The 25,945-nt window shown below is 42.1% G+C and overlaps 1 protein-coding gene across 1 annotated transcript in view; it reads left to right on the top strand.

Annotated features, from left to right (window-relative positions):
- The window catches only part of ITGAE (integrin subunit alpha E), a 137,953-nt gene extending 118,963 nt beyond the window's left edge, over nt 1-18,990 (top strand). The window contains exons 26-32 of the mRNA XM_040423354.1: nt 1,526-1,598; nt 1,683-1,772; nt 4,142-4,198; nt 5,462-5,560; nt 8,529-8,624; nt 14,707-14,817; nt 17,039-18,990. Coding sequence (XP_040279288.1) covers nt 1,526-1,598; nt 1,683-1,772; nt 4,142-4,198; nt 5,462-5,560; nt 8,529-8,624; nt 14,707-14,817; nt 17,039-17,095 — 583 coding nt within the window. The 3' untranslated portion in view covers nt 17,096-18,990. The remainder of the gene's footprint in view (nt 1-1,525; nt 1,599-1,682; nt 1,773-4,141; nt 4,199-5,461; nt 5,561-8,528; nt 8,625-14,706; nt 14,818-17,038) is intronic.
- Nucleotides 18,991-25,945: the final 6,955 nt, after the last annotated feature.

Below are 25,945 nucleotides of genomic sequence, written 5' to 3'. Positions count from 1 at the left end.
GGGTTGGAGAAGTGGATATGCCAAAGCTGATTAATATTCTGTGTTTACTGTCAAATAACCTACAGGAGATTGCAGGCAAGAACAGGAATAATATGCATATTGTGCCCCCACCTAACCAGCCAAACCCCATACCAACAACAGCCCCTGTTTAAAGGTGCTGCGCGGCCATTAACAATGAAGAAGGACTATACAGTGCGGTCTTCATAATTAAATGCAAGGCAACTGTGGGCTAATTGTCCGCACGGTTCTTCACCCTTATCCTTAAGAATAAACCCATATACTACAGTACATGGGTGCATTCCAGTGAATGAAGGGGGAGGGAGGGGGTTATAGTCATATATTTAATGCATAGTTAATGTCTGGGTTGGCCCTGGAGCTCCCCTTCTTGATATCCTGGCTGTCACTTAGGGTCCATTCACACGTCCATAGGTGTTTTGCGCATCCGCAAAACACGGACACCGGCAATGTGTGTTCCGCATTTCGCAGACCGCACATCGCCAGCACTATAATAGAAAATGCCTTTTCTTGTCTGCAGTTGCGGACAAGAATAGGACATGTTCTGTTTTTTTTCGGGAACGGAATTGCGGATGCGGACAGCACATAGCATCCCTTCCGGCCCCATTGAAAATGAATGGCTCCACAAAATCCGGAACAGATCTGGAAAAAAATTGCGGACGTGTGAATCGAACCTTATCCAGGAACTTCAAGTGTAGACAGTCCAGGAGTCCCAGGGGATAGCAGTGCTGACTCAGGGGCACCTCAGGGCCAGTAGAACTCCCTCTCTCCTTCTTCCTTCTATCTTACAGCAGCTTATTATCCCACCTTCTGATATAACAGGTTACACTTCTAGCCTAGATTTTAGAACATGGTTGTATACATCCGCCCCAAATAAACATCTACAGTATTGTGACAACTGACCAATCAGTAGCTTCGAAAAAGCTAATACAAAAATGTATGGCGTTTGTTTAAGGCTGGGTTCACACCTGAGCGTACTCTGTATGCGCTTTTTACAGACGTTTCTATCGAGCGTTTACATACGCGCGAGGAAACAAGCAAACGCCCATTGTCGCGCGTTCCCGCTAGTCTATGTGCGGGAACACGCGACAATACACCCCAAAGAAGCTCCTGTATTTCTTGGGGCGTAGGGCGTTTGACAGCGCGTTCGTACGCGCTGTAAAACGCTCAGGTGAGAACCATGCCCATAGGAAATCATTGGTTTTTGCCTGTTGAGCGTTTTACAGCGCGTAGAAACGCGCTGTAAAACGCTCAGGTGTGAACCCAGCCTAAAGGGGCAGCCAATGTGGTGTATGAAAACTTTAATTCTGATGTAATGAAATAAATCTGTCTCTATTTGAGATAAAAAGTGGGTGCCCCAACTGACTTGCCAAAGAAATCTATGGTGACATGTCACCTGTGGCATTGTGAATATCTTTAGTCTATGTAAATTATATATTTACTGTATGGTAATAATAAAAATAATGTGTATGTGTGAAAATACTTAACATTTACCTTAACATTGATCTAGCCACCAGGCTGCATTTTATATGACAATGCCATCTCCTCCTCCAGTGTATGAAGAGATCCAGTACACATTTAATGTAAGTGCGTAAGGCTCCACGCAGTATTTTGGTATTGCGAGCGATTTACTTACCCTAATCTACTATATGTAATGCCGTCCACAGGTGAACTCAGAAAATCCATTTGCTGCTGACCTGAGCCTAGAAGTGCAGGTCCCCGTTACTCTGAAAAGTGTTCCCATTGCAGAAGTTCAGGTGCGTTCCTGGCCAATGTTCTGATAAATCAATAAGGAGTTATTATGTGTAAAGATCCAAATGCTTCAATGGCATTCAGTATAAGACGTTTCTAGTTTGATGTAAAGAAGAGTTCATATTTTATCAAAGTCAGAAAAAGGCAATAAATAACAAAAATATCTCTTGTAGGGGCAATGGCAGATTCACCTGTAGGTCCAGTAGACCTGGACCTATTGGCTGCCCTGGGAGAAGGGAAATATACACATCAATGCGCTTAAAGGGGTTGGTCTGTCTCAGACATTGGTGGCATATAGCTAGGATATGTCAGCAATGTCTTATAGGGAACCTATCTCTAGAATGGAGACCACAAAGTGAAGAAGAGCTGACCACGTATGTGCGGCTGCCCTCCATTCATTTATATGGAAGTGCCGAAAATAGCTGAGCTGTGCACTCGGCTATTTTCAGAAGTCCCATAGAAATTAATGGGAAGCACACCGCACGAGCGCGGCCAGCGCTCTATTCACTTCTATGGAGCTGAGAGTGCTCGGCTATTTTCAGCACTCCCATAGAAATGGAGCGGTTCACTCTCCTTCACTTTACTCACTGCGTTCGGGTCCCAGATATGCCACCAGCAGCCACTAAGTGGTCTCAGATGAGGACCGCTCTCCTGCTTTAACAGTAGCGCTGATCTGGGCTGTTTAACCCCTTATATGCCGCCGGCAATGTCGCCCGCCGCATGTAAGCTGTGACAGAGGGAGTGGACTTTCTCTGTCTCTCATCAGCACCCCGCAAGTGAGATTGCTGGGTGTCGATGTGTATAGGCTGGCTGGGACCTGGTGTAGGCCCTAAGCCCACACCAGACCCTAAGCCTGCCTTGAGTATTTCCCAGCAGGCTGCGCCTCTCTTGCACAGCCTGCTGGTCAATGTCAGTTTAGCACTGACGTTATATTGCAATGCACTATAGGGATACTGCATTGTATTTTAGAAGCAATCAAAAGATGGTGGTTAAAAAAAAGTTTTAAAAAAGCGACTTATTAAAAAAATCCAACAAAATATAAGCTTTTATCCCATTGAAAATACGCCTTTCAATTAAAAAAATTGCAAAAAAAAAATCTTGACCACATGTTTGGTATCGCCACATCCGTAACGACCCGCACTACACAAATATCATGCAAACTATCCCCTACGGTGAACGCCGTTTAAAATATATGCTAGAATTGCTAATTTATTCTTAGTCGCCACCGAAAAAAATTAATAACAAGTCTTAAAAAAGTGTTATTTACCCCAAAATTATATGAATGAAAACAATCAAGCCATCACACAACTACATAGAAAGAAAAATAAAAAGTTATGGGGTTTTATTGCACAAAAGTAGTAAAACGTAAAAAATAATATATTTATTTGGTATCGCTGTAATTGTACTGACCCAGAGAACAAAGATATTGTGTTATTTATACCAAAAAATGAACGCCCCAAAATTTATAACGTAAAAACTCAGTGACAGAATTGCTGTTTTCTCCCTCACAGAAAGAGTTAAAGTTAATCAGAAAGGTCTGTGTACCACAAAAAAAACTACAACTTGTCCCACAGAAAAAAAAGCCCACATACAGCTATATAAAATTTTAAAAGTTATAGCTCTTGGAAGGCGACGATGAAAAAAGACAGAAAAACACTTGGTCAGTAAGGCCCAAAACAGGCTGGTCACTAAGGTGTTAAAGGCATTTTCCTGCAATACAAACCTATTCCCTATCCACAGGATAGGGGATAAATATCTAATTGGGGGGGGTATGGCTACTGGGGTGCCCACCGATCATATAAGCACTGCTCCCATTCCTCTAAATCAATGGGCACGTTGAGCATGTACGCTGCCTTTTCATTGACTCTCTATAGGACTGCCAGAGATAGCTGAGTGTTGTACTGGGTTTTCTCTGGCAGTCACATAGAGAGTCAAAGAAGCGAATCAAACTGAATCCCCACAATCATTTCAAAATAATAAACCCAGTTACTGGATGTTTTTATATTTTCTTTGCTCATAGTGTATCACACATATTCCATAGCATAGATTGCCATCACTCACATCAATCTCCATCTCTGGTGGGGCTCACAATCTAAATTCCACATCACAAATACACACTAGAATCAATTTCATAGGAAGCCAATTAACCCATCAGTATGTTTTTGAAGCGTGGGATAAAAATCTAAGCAAACATGGGAGCAAGCTTCATGCAGACATTACCCTTGGTTGACTTTGAACCTCGGACTCTATGGCTGCAAGGCAACCATGCTAACCCATACTAGCCTAATGCTCTCTCTGTTTTATACATTTGCAAAGATAATTTTTACTTCAAGATTTTGCTTTAAAAAAAAAATCATATCTTGCATTTTTCTAGAATTTACCTCAATGTAAAAATGACGCCCAAGCCCGCAGATGTGGAAATGAACTGACTGTAAGTTTTATAGGAGCAACATTCATATAGAATAGATCACAATAGTCATGAAAGCCTCCAAAGTATTTCTAGGATATGTGTAATATCTGTGTACCTTATGTCTATATTACTATTTCGGTTCACACTGGGTTTGCCCACTATTTTCAGCAGGTTTTATGTGTCGATATACCCTTTCAACTATATTGAAAAGGGGATTGGTCTTTCAGATGTTTCCACCAATTCACCAATTCACCAATTTTGAGTTTCACATTGAATGTTAGGAGGCAATCACCCCGAAACAGCTGTCTACAGATTGAGGGGCTGGTTTAATTAAGTCACGTCTTAAGTCATGTTTTAAAATGTCAAACATTGACTTATAGGATAGCTTCCTGACATCTAGTGCCGTTAGCGGCAGAGTCACATGATGTAAAATAATAGGCCGATGTGTCCAGTAAACGCAAAGGGAAATGAGACATCAGCAAGGAAGGAGTTGCGTAGCCTTATTTGTTGGCATGGTCAAGCAAAAGATTTTTGCTTAAATGTCAATCTGTAACCTCACATAATTAATATATAGATTCAAATGTATACACACACATATCTAAGCACCCGTGTGGTGCTGCTGGACCTCATTACAGCTCAATATTGTCCATTGTACTCTAAGTATGGCGTATGACAGATCCGTCACAGCGTAGTGGCATTGTTATTAATGGAAGCCATGTGATAGCAGGACAACGACCCTAAACATACAGCCAGAGCTACAATGGATTGGTTTAGATCAAAGCATATTCATGTGTTAGAATGGCCCAGTCAAAGTCCAGACCTAAATCCCATTGAGAATCTGTGGCAAGACTTGAAAATTGCTGTTCTCCATCCAATCTGACTGAGCTTGAGCTATTTTGCAAAGAAGAATGGGCAAAAGTGTCACCCTCTGATCTACCCCAAAAGACTTGCAGCTGTAATTGCAGCAAAAGGTGGTCCTACAGAGTATTGACTCAGGGGGGCTGAATACAAATGCACATATCACTTTTCAGATTTGTATTTATTGAAAACTTTGAAAATCATGTATCATTTTCTTTTCACTTCACACATACTTTTTGCCACTTTGTGTTGGTCTATTATTACATAAAATCCCAATATAATATATTTCAGTTTGTGGGTGTAACTTCAAAAAATGTGGAAAAGTTCAAGGAGTATGAATACTTTTTCAAGGTACTGCATGTGACATAACATTTTAGGCCTTTACTGTGTAAAACAGATTTCACTTCTTGTGCTTTTGTATTTTAGAACGAGGAAACCATGTGTCTTTTTATCTGGTGCAAAGTCACATCTAAAAGGGAAGAGATAAAGATAACAACGAGATTACTTCTGCAAAATCTAAATGAGGTGGTTTAATTTCCTTCTCGATTACAAACTCCATCTCTGTTTGCTTCCTCTTCTTTGCTTCTTCTACCATTCTTGCTGTTCAGATTTTACAGGTTTTTTTATTTGTACATGGCAGAGAAAGTGTTTATGATGAGCACAGCATATCTATGTGAAACTAAAAGGGTATTGCCAGGGGCACACCCAGATCTCATAGGACATCATACCAAAACTTAGTATGGGTCCCCATGCCCCACCCAATTTCCCAGTATGCATGCGTCAATCACTCCTATGCAATGCCAGATGCAAAGAGTAATCTCTTATATATATAAAAACGAGTTTCTGTCTGTCTGTCTAGACAACTGTCTGTCTGTCTGGACGTTCTTTATGCGCGACCAAACGACTGGACCAATCTTTACCAGGTGTCCGGAAAGGTTTTAGATCGGGTCTCAGCTCTCTAGGACTTACCGTTCCTGAGATATTCCCAAAATATGACCTGCATTAGCCAATAGAAGCCAGCAAGCCTTTCACTTAAAGAGGACCTTTCACCAGAGGAAAGCCTCTAAACTAACTATACAGAAGTGTAGAGTGGCGCCCAGGGATCCCGCTGCACTTACTGTTATCCCCGGGCGCCGCTCCGTTCGCCCGGTATAGCCTCCGGTATGTAAGTAGTTAGGCTTCACCCAGTTGAGCCTGCCGCGGTCTCCTTCTCCTATGCTGTAGCACTGGCCAATGGCAGCACTCAGCTCATAGCCAGGCTATGAGCTGAGCGCTGCGATTGGCCAGCGCTACAGCATAGGAGAAGAAGACGCCGGCAGGATCAAGTGGGTGGAGCCTAACTACTTACATACCGGAGGCTATACCGGGCGAACGCAGCGGCGCCCGGGGATAACAGTAAGTGCAGCGGGATCCCTGGGCGCCGCTCTACACTTCTGTATAGTTAGTTTAGAGGCTTTCCTCTGGTGAAAGGTCCTCTTTAAATCCGAACTGCCATTTACATGGTCACATGTCCCTTATTAGCCAATAGAAGCTCACAGGTCCTACTCCAGGTTGCCATAGCAACTGATCACAGGTTTTTGCAGTTCTCAGGTCCTTAAATATTCAGTCATATGACGTATGACGGCACAACTACACTGCTACATGCATGTGGGGCAGGATCCACTATTAAACAGACGGGCACTATGGAGTTCACTGTTAAAGGTGCGGGCACTGCGGAGGTCAATGTTAAAGGGGAAGACCCTGCGGAGGTCACTGTTAAAGGGGCGGGCACTGTGGAAGTCACTGTTAAAGGGGCGGGTACTGTGGAGGTCACTGTTAAAGGGACAGCCACTATGAAGTTCATTGTTAAAGGGGTGGTCAATGTTACAGGGGCGGGCATTGTGGAGGTCACTGTTAAAGGGGAGGGCACTGTAAAGGTCACTGTTAAAGGGGTGGCCACTATAAAGGTCACTGTTAAAGGGGTGATCAATGGTAAAGGGGCGGGCAATGTGGAGGCTACTGTTAAAGGGGTGATCAATGTTAAAGACGTGGGCACTGTGGAGGTCACTGTTAAAGGAGCGGGCAGTGCAGAGGTCACTGTTAAAGGGGCAGGCACTGTGGAAGTCACTGTTAAAGGGCCGGTACTATGGAGGTCACTGTTAAAGGGGTGGTCAATGTTAAAGGGGGCGGGCACTGTGAAAGTCACTGTTAAAGGGGCGGGCACTGTGGAGGTCACTGTTAAAGGGGTGGGTACTGTGGAGATCACTGTTAAAGGGGCAGGCACTGTGGAGGTCATTGTTAAAGGGGTGGTCAATGTTAAAGGGGCGGGCATTGTGGAGGTCACTGTTAAAGGGGAGGGCATTGTGAAGGTCACTGTTAAAGGGGTGGCCACTATAAAGGTCACTGTTAAAGGGGTGATCAATGGTAAAGGGGAGGGCAATGTGGAGGTTACTGTTAAAGGGGTGATCAATGTTAAAGGGGTGGGCACTGTGGAGGTCACTGTTAAAGGGGCGGGCACTGCAGAGGTCGCTGTTAAAGGGGCAGGCACTGTGGAAGTCACTGTTAAAGGGGCAGGCACTGTAAAGGTCACTGTTAAAGGGGCAGCCACTATGAAGGTCACTGTTAACGGGGGGGTCAATGTTAAAGGGGCGGGCACTGTGGAAGTCACTGTTAAAGGGGCAGGCACTGTGGAGGTCACTGTTAAAGGGGTGGGTACTGTGGAGGTCATTGTTAAAAGGGCAGGCACTGTGCAGGTCACTGTTAAAGATGCGGTCATTGTTATAGGGGCTGGTACTGTGGATGTCACTGTTAAAGGGGCGGGCACTGTTGAGATCACTGTTATGGGGAATACTGTTGATATATTTTTACGACACACAAAAACATAAAATGAAATAGATTAAATATACCCATGCGAAGCACATCCCTTTTGCTAGTACCTTATATTTGTAATGAATTTTTTCTTTAAATTAAATGGAATACATTTTAACAGAAGAAAAAAGTCACCCTTGGCCTTATCCACTTTATTTTGCTTGTGTCTTAAAAAGGGGAACATGTGCTTCATAAATATGGCGCTCATTCTGAACACCATATTTCATAGTGTATTTAATACAGACAGTTGGCAAAAAAAATTGATAAATCTAATTCCCTTCTTTTACAGGGAATTACATCTAATTCCCTTTCTGGCTGCAGTCACCACTAGGGGGAGCACAGTGCATTGGAATTTGAGGCGATACAATTGACAGAAAGGAAGCAGTAAGGATCTGTTTGCACTGAGCTCCCCCAAGTTGTGCCCCCCAAATGTATTCACTTTGAAAAGAGGAGAAGGAGTTCAGCTATGGGTGCCCTCTCCCTTTGGGCCTTGTAGAAGTCACATTGTCTGCCATTTACAGGTGTGACACTGAGTTTTGTGGCTTGCACAGTTGGGAGTGCTGATAGCATGAGTCTTACTATATACTTTCTTCTAGCTTTACATTGATGCATAAGTACCTCTTGTAATGTTGTGTTCTGTTTGTAGCTGTTAAAGGAAACACAAACCTTAAATGTCACTGGAGAAATTCTTTACGACCAAACTTTGTATGTAAACCTAAAGGAGCCAGAACACAAGGCACAGGTAAGCTGACGAAGGTTATTATCTTGTATAGATGTAACCTTAGCTGAGCTGCCATACTGGACACAACCCATGGGCAGGTGTGGCACAGTTCTTACTAAAAAGCAGCCATGTTTTTCTAATCTCATATACACCCTATAGGTTGACACTAGACAGATGTCAATACCATCATGTAACATATTCTTTAAATTTTCATGTAAATAACATAGTAACATAGTTTATAAGGCTAAAAAGACATTTGTCCATCCAGTTCGGCCTGTTATCCTGCAAGTTGATCCAGAGGAAGGCAACAAAAAAAAAAGAAACGAGGTAGAAGCCAATTTTCCTCATTTTTGGGGGAAAAAATTCCTTCCCGACTCCAATCAGGCAATCAGAATAACTCCCTGGATCAACGACCCCTCTCTAGTAGCTATAGCCTGTAATATTATTACGCTCCAGAAATACATCCATGTCGCTCTTGAATTCCTTTATTGTACTCACCATCACCACCTCCTCAGGCAGAGAGTTCCATAGTCTCACTGCTCTTACCGTAAAGAATCCTCTTCTATGTTTGTGTACAAACCTTCTATCCTCCAGACGCAGAGGATGTCCCCTCGTCACAGTCACAGTCCTGGGGATAAATAGATGATGGGATAGATCTCTGTACTGACCCCTGATATACAGTACAGACCAAAAGTTTGGACACACCTTCTCATTCAAAGAGTTTTCTTTATTTTCATGACTAATGAAGGCATCAAAACTATGAATTAACACATGTGGAATTATATACATAACAAACAAGTGTGAAACAACTGAAAATATGTAATATTCTAGGTTCTTCAAAGTAGCCACCTTTTGCTTTGATTACTGCTTTGCACACTCTTGGCATTCTCTTGATGAGCTTCAAGAGGTAGTCCCCTGAAATGGTCTTCCAACAATCTTGAAGGAGTTCCCAGAGATGCTTAGCACTTGTTGGCCCTTTTGCCTTCACTCTGCGGTCCAGCTCACCCCAAACCATCTCGACTGGGTTCCGGTCCGGTGACTGTGGAGGCCAGGTCATCTGGCGCAGCACCCCATCACTCTCCTTCATGGTCAAATAGCCCTTACTTTCAAAGTTTTCCCAATTTTTCGGCTGACTGACTGACCTTCATTTCTTAAAGTAATGATGGCCACTCGTTTTTCTTTACTTAGCTGCTTTTTTCTTGCCATAATACAAATTCTAACAGTCTATTCAGTAGGACTATCAGCTGTGTATCCACCTGACTTCTCCTCAACGCAACTGATGGTCCCAACACCATTTATAAGGCAAGAAATCCCACTTATTAAACCTGACAGGGCACACCTGTGAAGTGAAAACCATTTCAGGGGACTACCTCTTGAAGCTCATCAAGAGAATGCCAAGAGTGTGCAAAGCAGTAATCAAAGCAAAAGGTGGCTACTTTGAAGAACCTAGAATATGACATATTTCCAGTAGTTTCACACTTGTTTGTTATGTATATAATTCCACATGTGTTAATTCATAGTTTTGATGCCTTCAGTGTGAATCTACAATTTTCATAGTTATGAAAATAAAGAAAACTCTTTGAATGAGAAGGTGTGTCCAAACTTTTGGTCTGTACTGTATATATATACACTGCGTGCAGAATTATTAGGCAAATGAGTATTTTGACCACATCATCCTCTTTATGCATGTTGTCTTACTCCAAGCTGTATAGGCTCGAAAGCCTACTACCAATTAAGCATATTAGGTGATGTGCATCTCTGTAATGAGAAGGGGTGTGGTCTAATGACATCAACACCCTATATTAGGTGTGCATAATTATTAGGCAACTTCCTTTCCTTTGGCAAAATGGGTCAAAAGAAGGACTTGACAGGCTCAGAAAAGTCAAAAATAGTGAGATATCTTGCAGAGGGATGCAGCACTCTTAAAATTGCAAAGCTTCTGAAGCGTGATCATCGAACAATCAAGCGTTTCATTCAAAATAGTCAACAGGGTCGCAAGAAGCGTGTGGAAAAACCAAGGCGCAAAATAACTGCCCATGAACTGAGAAAAGTCAAGCGTGCAGCTGCCAAGATGCCACTTGCCACCAGTTTGGCCATATTTCCGAGCTGCAACATCACTGGAGTGCCCAAAAGCACAAGGTGTGCAATACTCAGAGACATGGCCAAGATAAGAAAGGCTGAAAGACGACCACCACTGAACAAGACACACAAGCTGAAACGTCAAGACTGGGCCAAGAAATATCTCAAGACTGATTTTTCTAAGGTTTTATGGACTGATGAAATGAGAGTGAGTCTTGATGGACCAGATGGATGGGCCCATGGCTGGATTGGTAAAGGGCAGAGAGCTCCAGTCCGACTCAGACGCCAGCAAGGTGGAGGTGGAGTACTGGTTTGGGCTGGTATCATCAAAGATGAGCTTGTGGGGCCTTTTCGGGTTGAGGATGGAGTCAAGCTCAACTCCCAGTCCTACTGCCAGTTTCTAGAAGAAACCTTCTTCAAGCAGTGGTACAGGAAGAAGTCTGCATCCTTCAAGAAAAACATGATTTTCATGCAGGACAATGCTCCATCACACGCGTCCAAGTACTCCACAGCGTGGCTGGCAAGAAAGGGTATAAAAGAAGAAAATCTAATGACATGGCCTCCTTGTTCACCTGATCTGAACCCCATTGAGAACCTGTGGTCCATCATCAAATGTGAGATTTACAAGGAGGGAAAACAGTACACCTCTCTGAACAGTGTCTGGGAGGCTGTGGTTGCTGCTGCACACAATGTTGATGGTGAACAGATCAAAACACTGACAGAATCCATGGATGGCAGGCTTTTGAGTGTCCTTGCAAAGAAAGGTGGCTATATTGGTCACTGATTTGTTTTTGTTTTGTTTTTGAATGTCAGAAATGTATATTTGTGAATGTTGAGCTGTTATATTGGTTTCACTGATAAAAATAAATAATTGAAATGGGTATACATTTGTTTTTTGTTATGTTGCCTAATAATTATGCACAGTAATAGTCACCTGCACACACAGATATCCCCCTAAAATAGCTAAAACTAAAAACAAACTAAAAACTACTTCCAAAAATATTCAGCTTTGATATTAATGAGTTTTTTGGGTTCATTGAGAACATGGTTGTTGTTCAATAATAAAATTAATCCTCAAAAATACAACTTGCCTAATAATTCTGCACTCCCTGTACATAGTAATTAGATCTCCCCTCAGTCGTCTTTTTTCTAAACTGAATAACCCTAATTTTGACAATCTTTCTGGGTACTGTAGTCCACCCATTCCCGTTATTACTTCAGTTGCTCTCCTAAAATATTACCTTATTTTAGTAAATGAAGGGGGGGGGGTACCTTTACCAAAATAATTGGGCCAATATGGGGGAAAAGTGGCACCTGTGGTGTGTGCTCTATTTAAAAAAATTATTGTTCTGGGGTGGGCATAAAAGATTTGAAAATAGGTACTTTGAAGCTGCTTGGTAAAACAGTTTTTAATAGGCTACCTTGGCAAAAGATACTGACGTAAATGCTAAATGCATGATAGTCATGACGTGGTGTAATGAAGAGAAGCGTTTCTAGCCTGCTGTGATGTGTGCCATATTAGTACATGGTGTATAAAATTAGCCGGCACTATCTTGGTGCAATTTTTGCCTAACTGAATTACTCGATCTTATTTTGTTAAAGGGATTTTATTAAATTTTTTTGTTTTTTTATTATGAATGACCTGATCAGAGTGCTGTAGCCATTTCATTGTTTACGGGGCACAGTGCCATGCATTTCGTCAGGGCAGTAAATGTACCTTTACTTCATGCACCTTGTTAAGAAGGAAATTATTGTCATGGCTCATCCTCTACATCATCATCTATAAAGTCTAATATGTTTTGAATCAGAGAAATAGACTCTAGTAGCACGTGATTAAATCTAAAAGCAGCTCCAAAGGGGATTTTTCTTCTGGACCTTTGGGGCTCCACGATGGCTTCAGAGACTGGGCCCACTGGTGGATCCTCTGGAACCCTGGTCCGACACTGAAGATAAAGTAATGTTTTGTCTCTAGGAATGGATTTCCACCATGCTCATCAGGACGTCTCAATGCCACATGACCTGGAGTGGAGGGGAGGAGGATGGGAGTGGTAGTGGCCCTGGCTGCAATAATCATTCGCAGTGACAATTCTCACACCAGTCTTACCTAGGGCAGTAATAGGAGAGCACATCCTTTCTTCCTTTGGGCAGAAACCCAGATGATGCAAGGCAGGAGATGTAGGTGCAGTGGCCAGTGAATTGCACTGGAGTTAGGCTACTTTTTACACTTGCGGCAGCCTTTTCCAGCAGTCTGTTCCCACGGGGGATCCATGCTACTGCAAGTCCACCGTGCCGCCGTTAGTCCGCTCACTATAATGGGGGTGGGCTGGAGGTCCGGCCGCAGCACAGCAAACAAGCAGAGAGGAGGACGGACAAAACCGCAGCGTGCTGTAATTTTTGTCCGGCTGACTCTCGGCATGTTTGCCGTGCTGCGGCCGGACCTCCGGCCTGCCCCCATTATAGGGAATGGCGCCGGAGCGGACTAACAGCGGCACGGTGGACTTGCGGTAGCACGGATCCGGCAGGCTGCTTCCCCACTGGAACAGCCTGCTGGAAAAGGCTACCACGAGTGTAAAAGTAGCTTTAGTAACCAGGCCAGTTGTCGTACATCCAACAATACCAAAACATAGTTCCAAACAATTGACAGTGCAAATCTGTCCAGATAGCAATGTATGGATATAGGCCAAGATGGGGATTGTAGTACTCCTTCCCTCTATCCCTGCTGAGTGTCTCTCTGCAGAATTTAAGGCTGGAAGTATTATTCTTGCAATGGTGGTTATAATTCCCAGCTGAAGGGTACAGGATTAAGATACAGCGGGACAGAGCGTGTCCAAGAGTGACAGGTGTTTTAGCAATGTCCCTCTCTCTGCAGTAAAGTCTTTATCAGCCTAAGGCCTCATGCACACGGCCGTTGTTTTGGTAACTTCAATGGGGCCGCAAAAGATGCGGACAGCACTCCGTGTGCTGTCCGCATCCGTTGCTCTGTTCCGTGGCCCCGCAAAATAAATATAGCATGTCCTATTCTTGTCCGTTTTGCGGACAAGAATAGGCATTTCTACAATGGGCCGCCCTTTCCGTTCCGCAAATTGTGGAAGGCACACGGGCGGCTTCCATTTTCTGCGGATCCACGGTTTGCGGACCGAAAAAAACGGAACGGTCGTGTGCATGAGGCCTTAAACAACAAATACCACTTGTAATGCTCAGCCATGCAGATTGTAGACCTTCAAGTTCTTTCCTTTCTCCCTGTGGAGTACTGTGAAGTAGAGATGGTTTTCTCTCCGTGTATCTCTCAGATGGTGATTCTGCGGGATGAAGGCCTAGTTCTCTGAGAAGTGAGCACATGTAACTTCTTCTCACTCCCTCAGCTAACTAGAAGTGAGCTAGGGGTGGACCTAAATCCATCAACTAACTTCTTACAAGGGCAGAGTAAGGATTATTAACCCCCGACTAATCCATAGAGAGATATGTTGGTGCATTACAAGGCATTAACATATTAAATAACATTATGTAACCAAAACAATTTGCATGTACCCTATCCTGGGTACTGCATCAACAGCAACTACAGGTATCTAAGGCTTGGTAATCTGGGATGTGAGCACGGTATTATTATTTGGATAATGTTGAGGTTTTGCCCAGGGGCCTCTACAGACTGTGATGCAACCTACTGGATATATTAGTTTTTTCAGTATGTTTGCTTTGTTTTTCTGCAATGATTGACATTTCCTTTGAATTAAATATGTGGCTGAACAAATGGCAGTATCTGTCTTCTGTTTTCAATCTTAACACCATTGTTCTAGCCCACTAGAGTACCTGAGGACTTCTGGTAGGCTCAGGCTTTCATACTATCGGGTGCACCAAAGGTCCAGGAGAAAAATGCAACTTGGAGACACCTTTAGAGGTCTATTTCTTTGATTAAAAACTTATTAGAACCCCAGTCCAACACCGAATCATAATAATTTTCTGACTAGATAGGAATACTTGTTCTTTTCTCCCTATTTAAACGTTCTTTTCTACTATTGTTTTTCAGTTATCCATTATGATTCTTAAAAATCAAGAGATCCATATTCTTCCTGTGGTCATTGGCAGTTCTGTAGGGGGATTTGTGCTTCTGTTGATTATTGTTATAATTCTTGTAAAGGTAAGTTACAGGACATACATGATTAAACATGAAATGCTCATCTAGAGTCATCTAGAAAATGGAAGATAATGAGGGAGATGTATCAAAACTGGTAGAACTGGTTTAGTTGCCCATAGCAATCAATCAGATTCCACTTTTTATTTTCCAAAGGAGCTCTAAAAAATGTAAGGTGGAATCTGATGGTTGCTGTGGGCATCTAAGACAGTTTTCCTTTTCACAAGTTTTGATAAATGTACCTGAATGTTCAATTTCGAGACTAAATACAAATGATCAGAGATCAAAATTCAGGAGGCTCTTCCCTTTTTTTGGGCCTGTTTTCGTGGTGGTAGTCCTATCATATGTCATTTTCACTACAGGGGCACTGTATGATGGTCCTATTACTACTGGGGGCACTACAGGGGACATTTTTCTTTTCTATTGGGGCACTATATGGGGATCTTATTACTACTGCAGAAACTACAGGAGGGCCTTCTTATTACTGGGGGCACTAATGGGGCACATTATGATTACTTGGGCTCTATAAGGAGGGCCTTATTACTACTGGAGGGGGACTACAGGAGGGCCTTCTTATTACTGGGGGCACTATTGGGGCACATTATGATTACTGGGGCTCTATAAGGAGGGCCTTATTACTACTGTAGGGGAACTACAGGAGGTGCACACCTTTCAGCAGTCATTCATGTGTATGGCCACCTTTAGTGTTCCTGGTCAACTATTGCAGACAGAACAGTTGGAGAGTGCTCCTTCTGCAACCAGCTGCCTTAGGACAGGTTTACACGTTCCAGCTGCCACATGTGTCCAAACTTTTGTCCATCCAGAGCGACCAATGGTTGCAACGATTTTGAAGTTAAAGCCAAATGATGGTGCTGTCTATGCGCCAGGACAGGAGCTGGAGTAGATTTCTGGTGTAATGTGTGCTGATTTTCTGGCGCATTTGTTGTTAAATGAGTCAGGCCGCATAGTTCATGCCTGCGGCCCACCCCCTCCTGCCCAACCTTTTGGAAACAAGCTAAAAAAAAAAAATCACAAAAAGCAACAAATTTGGAACTTTTCACCACCAAAAACCTGGCTTAGAAAGTTAGTACATGACCTAATAAATAAGAAATATATCATACTGCTTATTAGATCTATTTCATTTTGAACACAAATGAATGACTGGAAGATGATTGGTTAGTGTATATTTAAAATCATAGATGATTAAAAAGGTTGTCCAACCAAAATGAAAAATTAATTAAAAACAGGGGTGTGTATAAAAAAAAATTCCATTACGACCATTTCCAGTCCCCGCCATACTGGAACTGATGACTTTCTGCTCCCATTCATGGGACCGCTGCAGTGTTCATGTGTATAAGAATGGTATGTGACTGCTGAGGCCAATGATTGACGGCAAGGGTCAGGTCAATGGAAGCAGAACATCACTTTACAGGACTGGAAATGATGATGACGTGAAACATGGCGCTGGAACTGTGGGATTTTCAAAGATGAGTGATGCTTTTTATTTTTACACATTTGCTACCTCTGATTCAGTTTGCATTTTGCAACAGCACTCGGTAAACACCAAATATATGAACTAATTATATATTCACTATATGAATGTGAGGTACTTCGCAAATACATTTTGATCAAAATAATTTGTGCCCCTACACCATGGCAAGGTAACCTCTTTTGGACGGGAACCTACGCTAAATGCTACCTCTGCTAGTGCCAAACGACCTCCAATGAATTTAGGGAAATGAGGCTCAACATATACACTGAATCCATTCTTGCATGCTACCTTTCCTGGTACCAATGGACCTCCAATGAAAACAGGCAGAGAAGGCTTCAGCTTTCTACTACACTGGTACCTGAGTGAAAGAGGTCTGCTGGCACCAGGAGAGGAAGCATACAAGAGTGGGTTCAGTATATATGTGGAGCCTGAATTCCCAACATTCATTGTAGGCCATTTGGCACCAGAAGAGGTAGCATTTAGCGTAGGTTCCCACACAAAAGAGGTCATCTTGTTGTGGTGGATGGGCTCAAAATGTACTTGCTAAGTACATCACATTCATTCATATTGTGAGTATAGCATTAGTTCATATATTTTGCGTTGCATAGTGTTCAATTTTGTATTTTTAGCCATGGTGTTCAGCCATTTTTGTTTTGAATTTTAGTCAGACAACCACTTTCACTACTATGTACTATTAATAATATTTTTTATTCATATGTACTCTTGTGTTTGCAGTGCGGTTTCTTCAAAAGAAAATATAAAAATTTGGACCAGAATGATAGAGTGGAATGATGAGAGGAATAATGAAGTTCAAAATGTTCTACAAGAAGGAAGACATACTCATGCTAAATTATTACCACTAATCATAATATGAAGCAAGCACTAAGAGCAATTCAAGCTAATGATCCATGTTCTATAGTATGCCAGATACTGCAAATGAAATGCACAGTGTTTTCCATATTATGTATAACAGGGAAATCTATATAAATACAGAATTATAAATAAGTTCAGGGGACCTAATGGCATACCTAGAAGAGAGCCAGTTCCTCATCCCTTGCTTGATAAAGGGGTTTTCTGGGACTTTGGGGGCTTATCCTCAGAATAGGCCATCAATATTAGAACAGCGGGCGTCTTACACCCACGACCGATTAGCTTTTTTGAGCACCCACCAGCCCTTGAAACTGTACAATGGACAGAAGAATGGGAGTTGAACTGCAGTACCCTGGTATGGCTACAACACCATGGATGGAACCTTGTGCTTCCAGCTCCATATACTGTATAGTTTTCTGTCCCGTTGGCTGTGCAAAACAGCTGATCAGTGGGGGCCCCAGATGTTAGATTCTCACTGCTCTGCTATTTACCATTTATCCTGTGAACCCCTCTTTTTTCCCTAACAACATGGTATACCCCTATGATTTAAGCACTATTCTCATGGGGTGTTCAGGTTTTTGGTGCACAGATCCATTTGTCATCTGAAAAACACATTGAGGAGTTTTCTTCAAACCAGTGATAAGGTATAGTGGTGCTATCATCCAAGTAAACCACCTCTCATTTTTAAAAATCTCTTTATTGAATAAAATCTGTAACTTGGTTGCAATGATAAATTTAAGGGGTTGTCTGGGTGTTTAATACTGAAGATGTATCCTCAGGATAGGTCATCAATATCAGATCGGTGAGAGTCCAACACCCGACACCCCCTTCTGATCAGCCGTTTAAGGAGGCCACAATGCTCTGGTGAGCACAGCACCTCGCAGTTTACCAATAACAGTGCCATCCATTGGATAGCAGCTGTGCTTGGTATTGCAGCTCAGCCCCATTCACTTGAATGGGTCTGAGTTGTGTCTAGGCCACATGACTGATAAGTGTGACTCCACAGCGACCTCTTCAAACAGCTGATTGGCAGGGTTCTGGGGCTAGGACGCTCAACGATCAGATATTGATAGGCCATCAATATGAAAATTTTGGACAAGACTTTTAATCCACTTTTCCTTTGCACTCGCTTTGAGATCCTCTACACTTATGTAATGGAAACCCTGTTTCTTTCTGCGCCAAGCAGCACCCACAAGTTGAGTGGTCATCTTAAAGATGAGTTTGTTTGGAGTGCACCTGCCCTATGAGACACAGAAAATTGTTAGATAGTGCCACCCCAGCCTTTGCTTGCACAGAAAATAGTTCCTCAGACACAGCCCCAGCAAATTCCATTAACAAACAGCACTCCTCTCCCTCTCCTCCCTGAAATTTCATTCTCCGTTGTCTAGAAAGAGATACCACTATATATTTGTGTGAATTGAGAACCAGGCAAAAACGAATGAAAGGTGTCCAGGCCACGTCACCTGCTTCTCTATCACTATGCTGGCATTGAATACAGGAGAAGGTGGACCAGAATTTTGACCACAGGAGAAACAGCAGGGGGCGCTACCAGAGAGGAAAATGTAATGCATGTGAAAAACCTAATTTTTTTTAATTGCATTTATATTGCAGTAATACTTCATTTGCAAAGTTCTTTTCCTTGCATAGTAACACTCTTCATGGGATAACCCCTTTAGATGGGGTTCTTTATAGATCCTATTACACAAATCAATTAATTAGTAAAGCCTTACAAGATTACAAGAATACTAAAAGAAGAAAATATCCAAGCTTCTTTAAATTGTATATGTACCTGTAGTTTGTATCTGGATGCATATAGATCTGCTTGGCTACATGTGCTACAGTCAGGTCCATAAATATTGGGACATCGACACAATTCTAACATTTTTGGGCTCTATACACCACCACAATGAATTTGAAATGAAACGAACAAGATGTGCTTTAATTTCAGACTGTCAGCTTTAATTTGAGGATATTTACATCCAAATCAGGTGAGTGGTGTAGGAATTACAACAGTTTGCATATGTGCCTCCCACAAAATTTATGGGGCAGAATAATAATCATAAATCAAACTTTCACTTTTTAATACTTGGTTGCAAATCCTTTGCATCTCAATTACAGCCTGAAGTCTGGAAAGCATAGACATCACCAGACGCTGGGTTTCATCCCTGGTGATGCTCTGCCAGGCCTCTACTGCAACTGTCTTCAGTTCCTGCTTGTTCTTGGGGCATTTTCCCTTCAGTTTTGTCTTCAGCAAGTGAAATGCATGCTCAATCGGATTCAGGTCAGGTGATTGACTTGGCCATTGCATAACATTCCACTTCTTTCCCTTAAAAAACTCTTTGGTTGCTTTTGCAATATGCTTTGGGTTATTGTCCATCTGCACTGTGAAGCGCCGTCCAATGAGTTCTGAAGCATTTGGCTGAATATGAGCAGATAATATTGCCCGAAACACTTCAGAATTCATCCTGCGGCTTTTGTCAGCAGTCACATCATCAATAAATACAAGAGAACCAGTTCCATTGGCAGCCATACATGCCCACGCCATGACACTACCACCACCATGCTTCACTGATGAGGTGGTATGCTTAGGATCATGAGCATTTCCTTTCCTTCTCCATACTCTTCTCTTCCCATCACTCTGGTACAAGTTGATCTTGGTCTCATCTGTCCATAGGATGTTGTTCCAGAACTGTAAAGGCTTTATTAGATGTCGTTTGGCAAACTCTAATCTGGCCTTCCTGTTTTTGAGGCCCAACCATGGTTTACATCTTGTGGTGAACCCTCTGTATTCACTCTGGTGAAGTCTTCTCTTGATTGTTGACTTTGACACACATACCCGTACCTCCTGGAGAGTGTTCTTGATCTGGCCAACTGTTGTGAAGGGTGTTTTCTTCACCAGGGAAAGAATTCTTCGGTCATCCATTGCAGTTATTTTCCGTGGTCTTCCAGGTCTTTAGGTGTTGCTGAGCTCACCGATGCATTCCTTCTTTTTAAGAATGTTCCAAACAGTTGTTTTGGCCACGCCTTCTGTTTTTGCTATCTCTCTGATGGGTTTGTTTGTTTTTTCAGCCTAATGATGGCTTGCTTCACTGATAGTGACAGCTCTTTGGATCTCATCTTGAGAGTTGATAGCAGCAGATTCCAAATGCAAATAGCACACTTGAAATGAACTCTGGACCTTTTATCTGCTCATTGTAATTGGGATAATAAAGGAATAACACACACCTGGCCATGGAACAGCTGAGAAGCCAATTGTCCCATTACTTTTGGTTCCTTAACAAGTAGGAGGCACATATGCAAACTGTTGTAATTCCTACACCGTTCACCTGATTTGGATGTAAATACCTTCAAATTAAAGCTGACAGTCTGCAGTTAAAGCACATCTTGTTTGTTTCATTTCAAATCCATTGTGGTGGCGTATAGAGCCAAAAATGTTAGAATTGTGTCGATGTCCCAATATTTATGGACCTGACTGTATATGGCCATGTGCATGTACCATTTGCATTAAAATAGAGACCCCAACAAATTCATGGCTCTAATATCCCTTTAAAGGGTTTGTCTCACCTCCTTTCTTCAGTGCGGCAGGCCTGGACTTCTGCTGTTCTAGGGGGCTGGTGCCTGTGAACATGACTGGCACCACAGGCCAGCAGCGCTGAGAAGCTGTAATTCCCTATGTGACTGTGCGTGCACGCTCCAGCACTGTGAGAGATCCATAGGACATACGGGGACAGGAGCATGGCATGGCAGACTATGCGCGCGCGCTCTCGTTATCCCAGCCACCAGAAAGGCCGGCATTATTTATTTTCAGTGTGCAACGGTGGCCACCGCTGGTGTATTCCAGCAGTGGCCGTAACCCCTAGAGATGAGCAGTGTATAAAGACAAGGAAAATTATGAGAAGAAAGATCAGGCAGCATTATTGTAACATAAAGCATATTAGTAAGTTACTTATATTAGTTTGGTACACATCATAAATGTCACTTCATGTGATGAGACAAACCCTTTAAGGAATTATTTAAAGGGGTTTCCTACTACAAACTTTTCTGGTAGATATTGATTGCCTAGGCTAGAGGGGTTCCATTGCACCCTTGCATTTCAAGGCTCCCTTTTTAATATTAGCTTACTACAAGTATGAAAGTTCGTATGTTTATGTAGACTCACCAAAGGTGAACCCTACACCGTTTCTTAGATCTCTGCTCTGTTAATTTATTATTGCTCCTGGAAATGTATGACCAGATTGACAAGTGGTCGTTTATTGAGGTGTCCCTACACACTCCCACCTTGTCCAATCTCTGCTGACAGTGTCAGACTCATAGCATACTTCTCAATAAAAGACAGTCCAGTATTTAATTACACTCAAATATGTAAATTCCTGGTGTGTGTACTTGTGTGTATGTGTACGTGCATCAACGATATATATATATATATTCTAGAAATACATGTTCTCTGCTAGAACACTTTCTGATAAGGAGTTCTTATTTTAACATTGGTACAAAGCACTCTCCATTTCTATTACTATGGTAGGTATCCTCAATATTACTGGGAACCACCTCCACCAGTAGACTAGATGTGCTGAGTATTGCTGACTGTGATTGCTGATACTGAGTATCTGTAGAACCAGTTTTCGGTTCTAGATAAATCTAATTATGCAGTCATATCCTCATATAATCTGATACACCCAGAGACAAAATTGTGCCACACCTAAATCCAAACAGAACGCATTGGCATGAGTAATACCAAGTTCAACATATACAGCTGAGGGCAAGTTCAGGGGCTCATTGTAGGATAGTATAATATCTCAAATGACCCACTGAACCCAGGAGGTCAATAATAGTGATTCAATAGTCTGAGACTATAAATTCCTGTTTCTGGTCTTTAGTTTAAAATATAACTTTTATTCTTTATTTTTAACAATACACAAACTACAAAAAACTAAAAGTGAAGATTTAAAAATACATATGGTGGGCTACTATATAGGGACTGGATGTATAGTGTGCCTCTACTTTGTTGGTAGATCAGGAGGATATTATGTGTATATCCATCTGAAGGTAGTGTGTGGTCTATATCATTGTAGTTTCTTATGTCTGCAATGACATTGCAGACATAAGAAACTACAATGATATAGACCACACACTACCTTCAGATGGATATGCACATAATATCCTCCTGATCTACCAACGAAGTAGAGGCACACTATACATCCAGCCCCTATATAGTAGCCCATTGTAGGATAGTCATCATAATGTAGGGATGATAATAATCCACCGTGATGTTATGACTATGACTATGTGAATAACAGGAAGAATCAAAATAAATATCTCTATAATACACGTGTGGTTATCATGTTCTACTCGTGCTTCACTGATGGAACCGGAAATTACAGTATGTGGATTTCAGGAGATCCTCTCGACACTCCTTAATAAATCAATCTTGGTACCTATGTGATTTATGTGCCTTTTACAAACATGAAGAAACAGCAATCCTACAGCAGCAATCAAGAAAATAGACATTTTAATAGCCGTATTAGCCATTGATACAGAGCACTGCTGCCTATAGAGTTCAGTTAAAGTATATAGGAACATGCTGTTAGGATACAGGTTGTAGATATAAGAAGAATTCAATAAAGAATTCAATGCCGAATTTTATGTACACATAAGACTTTCTAATCACATACATAATGAATATGTTGACCAAATCTCCTGTCAATCTGAGGATCACAGTCTAATTTTCCTACACAAGGGCAGGGGCATAGCTAAAGGCTCATGGGCCCTGGTGCAAGAGTTCAGCTTGGGCCCCCTTCCCTTAGTGCTTTGTGGCAAGGGGCAGGTGAGCACGTAGCCTTCCTGCTATCTAAGGCAAAAATTTAAAAACCGCACCCCCCTCTCATGCCAAATTATTGACCTAACCCCTTCCCTCCAGCCAGAAGTGTAACTTGAAGATTATGGGCCCCAGTGCAAAATCGATGACATAGCCCTCCCAGCATGCACTTTCTATGATACAGGTGTCTTCTTACATGGCACATGGGTCTCTGGGTCCCCTCAGGCTCCTGGGCCCGGTAGCGACTGCTACCTCTGCACCTCCTATAGCTACGCCCCTGCCCAATGGTGATACGTTAGGTACACACATAAATTAGGCCCAAGATGGGGCCCTGGACATATTTGAATTAAGGTCCCAGCCAGTGGGTAAAGCTAGTATGACTTTTGGACACAACACTATATGCATCTCTATGGGTGAGGTCCTGATTCCATTATAAAGAGATATGGTGACACCTTGTTCAATTCTGCACAACTGTCTGGGCCATAAAACATCAAGAAAGATTTGAGGAATGGGAACCAAAAATCCAGATCAATGAGGCATTATAAAAATAGAAGGTGAAAAGATTGCAAAAGAAAGTATAATTTATTGACAGATTAGTAGTACCTGATTTAGTGGAAATACAGTGGGCCAATTAGGACATAGTGCATTTTAAAAAATACAAACTACTAAATAACTACACAAAAACACATAAAAGAGCAGATCAGATGGGTCTTTCTGACTTTTTCTGCCATCACAGTTGTATGTTTCTACATTTTAACTGTCAGCCACCCTGTTGCCATCTGAATTTTTATTCTCTCTTGTAACTAACAGCTTCAGAAACCTAATTAATAATTATATAATACTTAGAACCTCCACAATACCATGTTCTTACAGGAGTCATTTAGTTTCTGTATAACCTTACAACTTACAATTGGTGACTTGGGTTATTTGACCTAGTGTTATGGCAGTGGGTGTGGAAACACTGTGCTAACCCACCAGATTTCACTTTAGGCTAGACCTAAAGGCGTTATCCTGGCGGTCCCCTGGTATTTACCCTTTACAGGGATCTGGACTTTGCTGCAGACCACTACCTGCTTGAAAGTCCCAGTGCAGTTGACAGATGACCCACGGGAGTCAGACTCTGGTGCAGGGCACTGAGGGATCAAGGAAAACCGAAGCCAGGCCAAGGTCAGGGCGGGCACAGGTCATGCGAATACAGGAAACAGAACTGAGGTCAGTATACGTTTTCAGTCCAAAGACCTTCCTCAGACACTAGTGAAACAAAACATGCATAGTCATATAGTGAACATATCCCCAGATGGGTGTGTAATACAGTATGCTACAATATTAAGAAATATCAAGTGAAAGTGAGCACATTATCATATATTATCAATGAAGGGTGTACATATATCACAAAAAGGACCTGCCACATTAAGTTGTAGTATTCATATAAGGCAGGGATGCCCAACTTGTGGTCCTCCAGCTGTTGCAAAACTACAACTCCCAGCATGCCTGGACAGCCTTCAGCTATTAGGGCATGCTGGGAGTTGTAGTTTTGCAACAGCTGGAAGGCCGCAGGTTGAGCATCTCTGATATAAGGCATAACGTCCATTATGGATATAATACAATCATTCTTATAGTCCAAGATAAAGAGATAGTCCATAGCACCGGTGGGTTTCTGTGGGTTTCAGAGTGAACAAAGGGACCCAATAAATTATTTTAGTAATTCACAGAGTGGTGTAAATAGTTAAGGATTGAGTCATAAGGGCTATTCATTAAATACGAATCAAAGTACAAAGGAAAATATATAGTTAGCTACATCCCATCAGAGTAAAATCAGATATCATCATCTATAATGAAAACCTAGTATACTGGACAAATACTAATTACAGAAGATGGTTAAGAGTTTTACAGACCCCCATACCTGATAGACCCTTGGCCACAGTACATTAAAACTCTAGAAGAGTTTAATATCCTCATTAGGAGGCAACTGGAATGGTTTTAGCCCAGTATTTGGATTCCTGTAAATGGATTGGGTCAATTCATCCACTCTGATATACCACAAGTAACGCATGGGTATTATAGACTCTCTATATATCTTGGACTATAAGGATGATAGTATTATATCCATTATGGACATTATACCTAATATAAACACTACAACTTAATATGCCAATAACTTTATGTGCCATTTTCTTTTTGTGATATATGTACAACCTCCATTGATAACATATATTAACTTGCTCACTTTTACTTGATAATTGGTAATTCTTGTACTAAACTGTATTATACACACATCTGGGGATATGTTCCACATATGTTTTGTTTGGACCGAAAACATTTACAAATGTATTAATACCCAAGTGGATTGAACCAATAAATATGTCAATTTGGTCACACGTCATTGCCAAGTTATTCTCTATGAAGTATGGAATAGAAATAGGAATGATTCCTACTTAGGGATCAACCTGCTGTCAGAATGCCGCATAGCTTTTTAACTTTTGTAGAACTAAGGTCAGGGCAGGCAGCGCAGGGTCAGTACGGTAAATCAGGCACTGGTCAGGCAGTAGAGAATCAGAGGTCGGTACATGGGCAGGCAACAAAACAGCACACCTTTTCAAGGAACTATCAAAGCTAAGAACCTCATTTCTCAGGCATCTTCCTACTGGGAATGTGCCTTAAATATCCACAGGTAACCAGCCATTGGCTGGTTATAGTTGTGATGCTGGTCCTCTATGAGCCCAAGGGAGCATGCACTATGGGTGCAGGAACTGTGTCCTAACAGGACTCAGCCTGTGAGAAGGAGCAGAGTTACAGCAGCGGCCTGGACCCACTCTCTTTCTATCCCTTGGGGGCCTGGCTGCCAAGGTAACTCTGCTCCTTTTACAGGAGTCCTGATAGGGAGGCCAAGACCCAGGACTTGTGAGTGGAGCAGCAATGGCCTTGATCCGTTGTTGTAACACCTAGAAACGGACTTC

This window comes from Bufo bufo, chromosome 3, assembly GCF_905171765.1.
Source record: "Bufo bufo chromosome 3, aBufBuf1.1, whole genome shotgun sequence".
Taxonomy (NCBI): Eukaryota; Metazoa; Chordata; class Amphibia; order Anura; family Bufonidae; genus Bufo; species Bufo bufo.
This window is presented reverse-complemented; position numbering and strand designations above follow the sequence as displayed.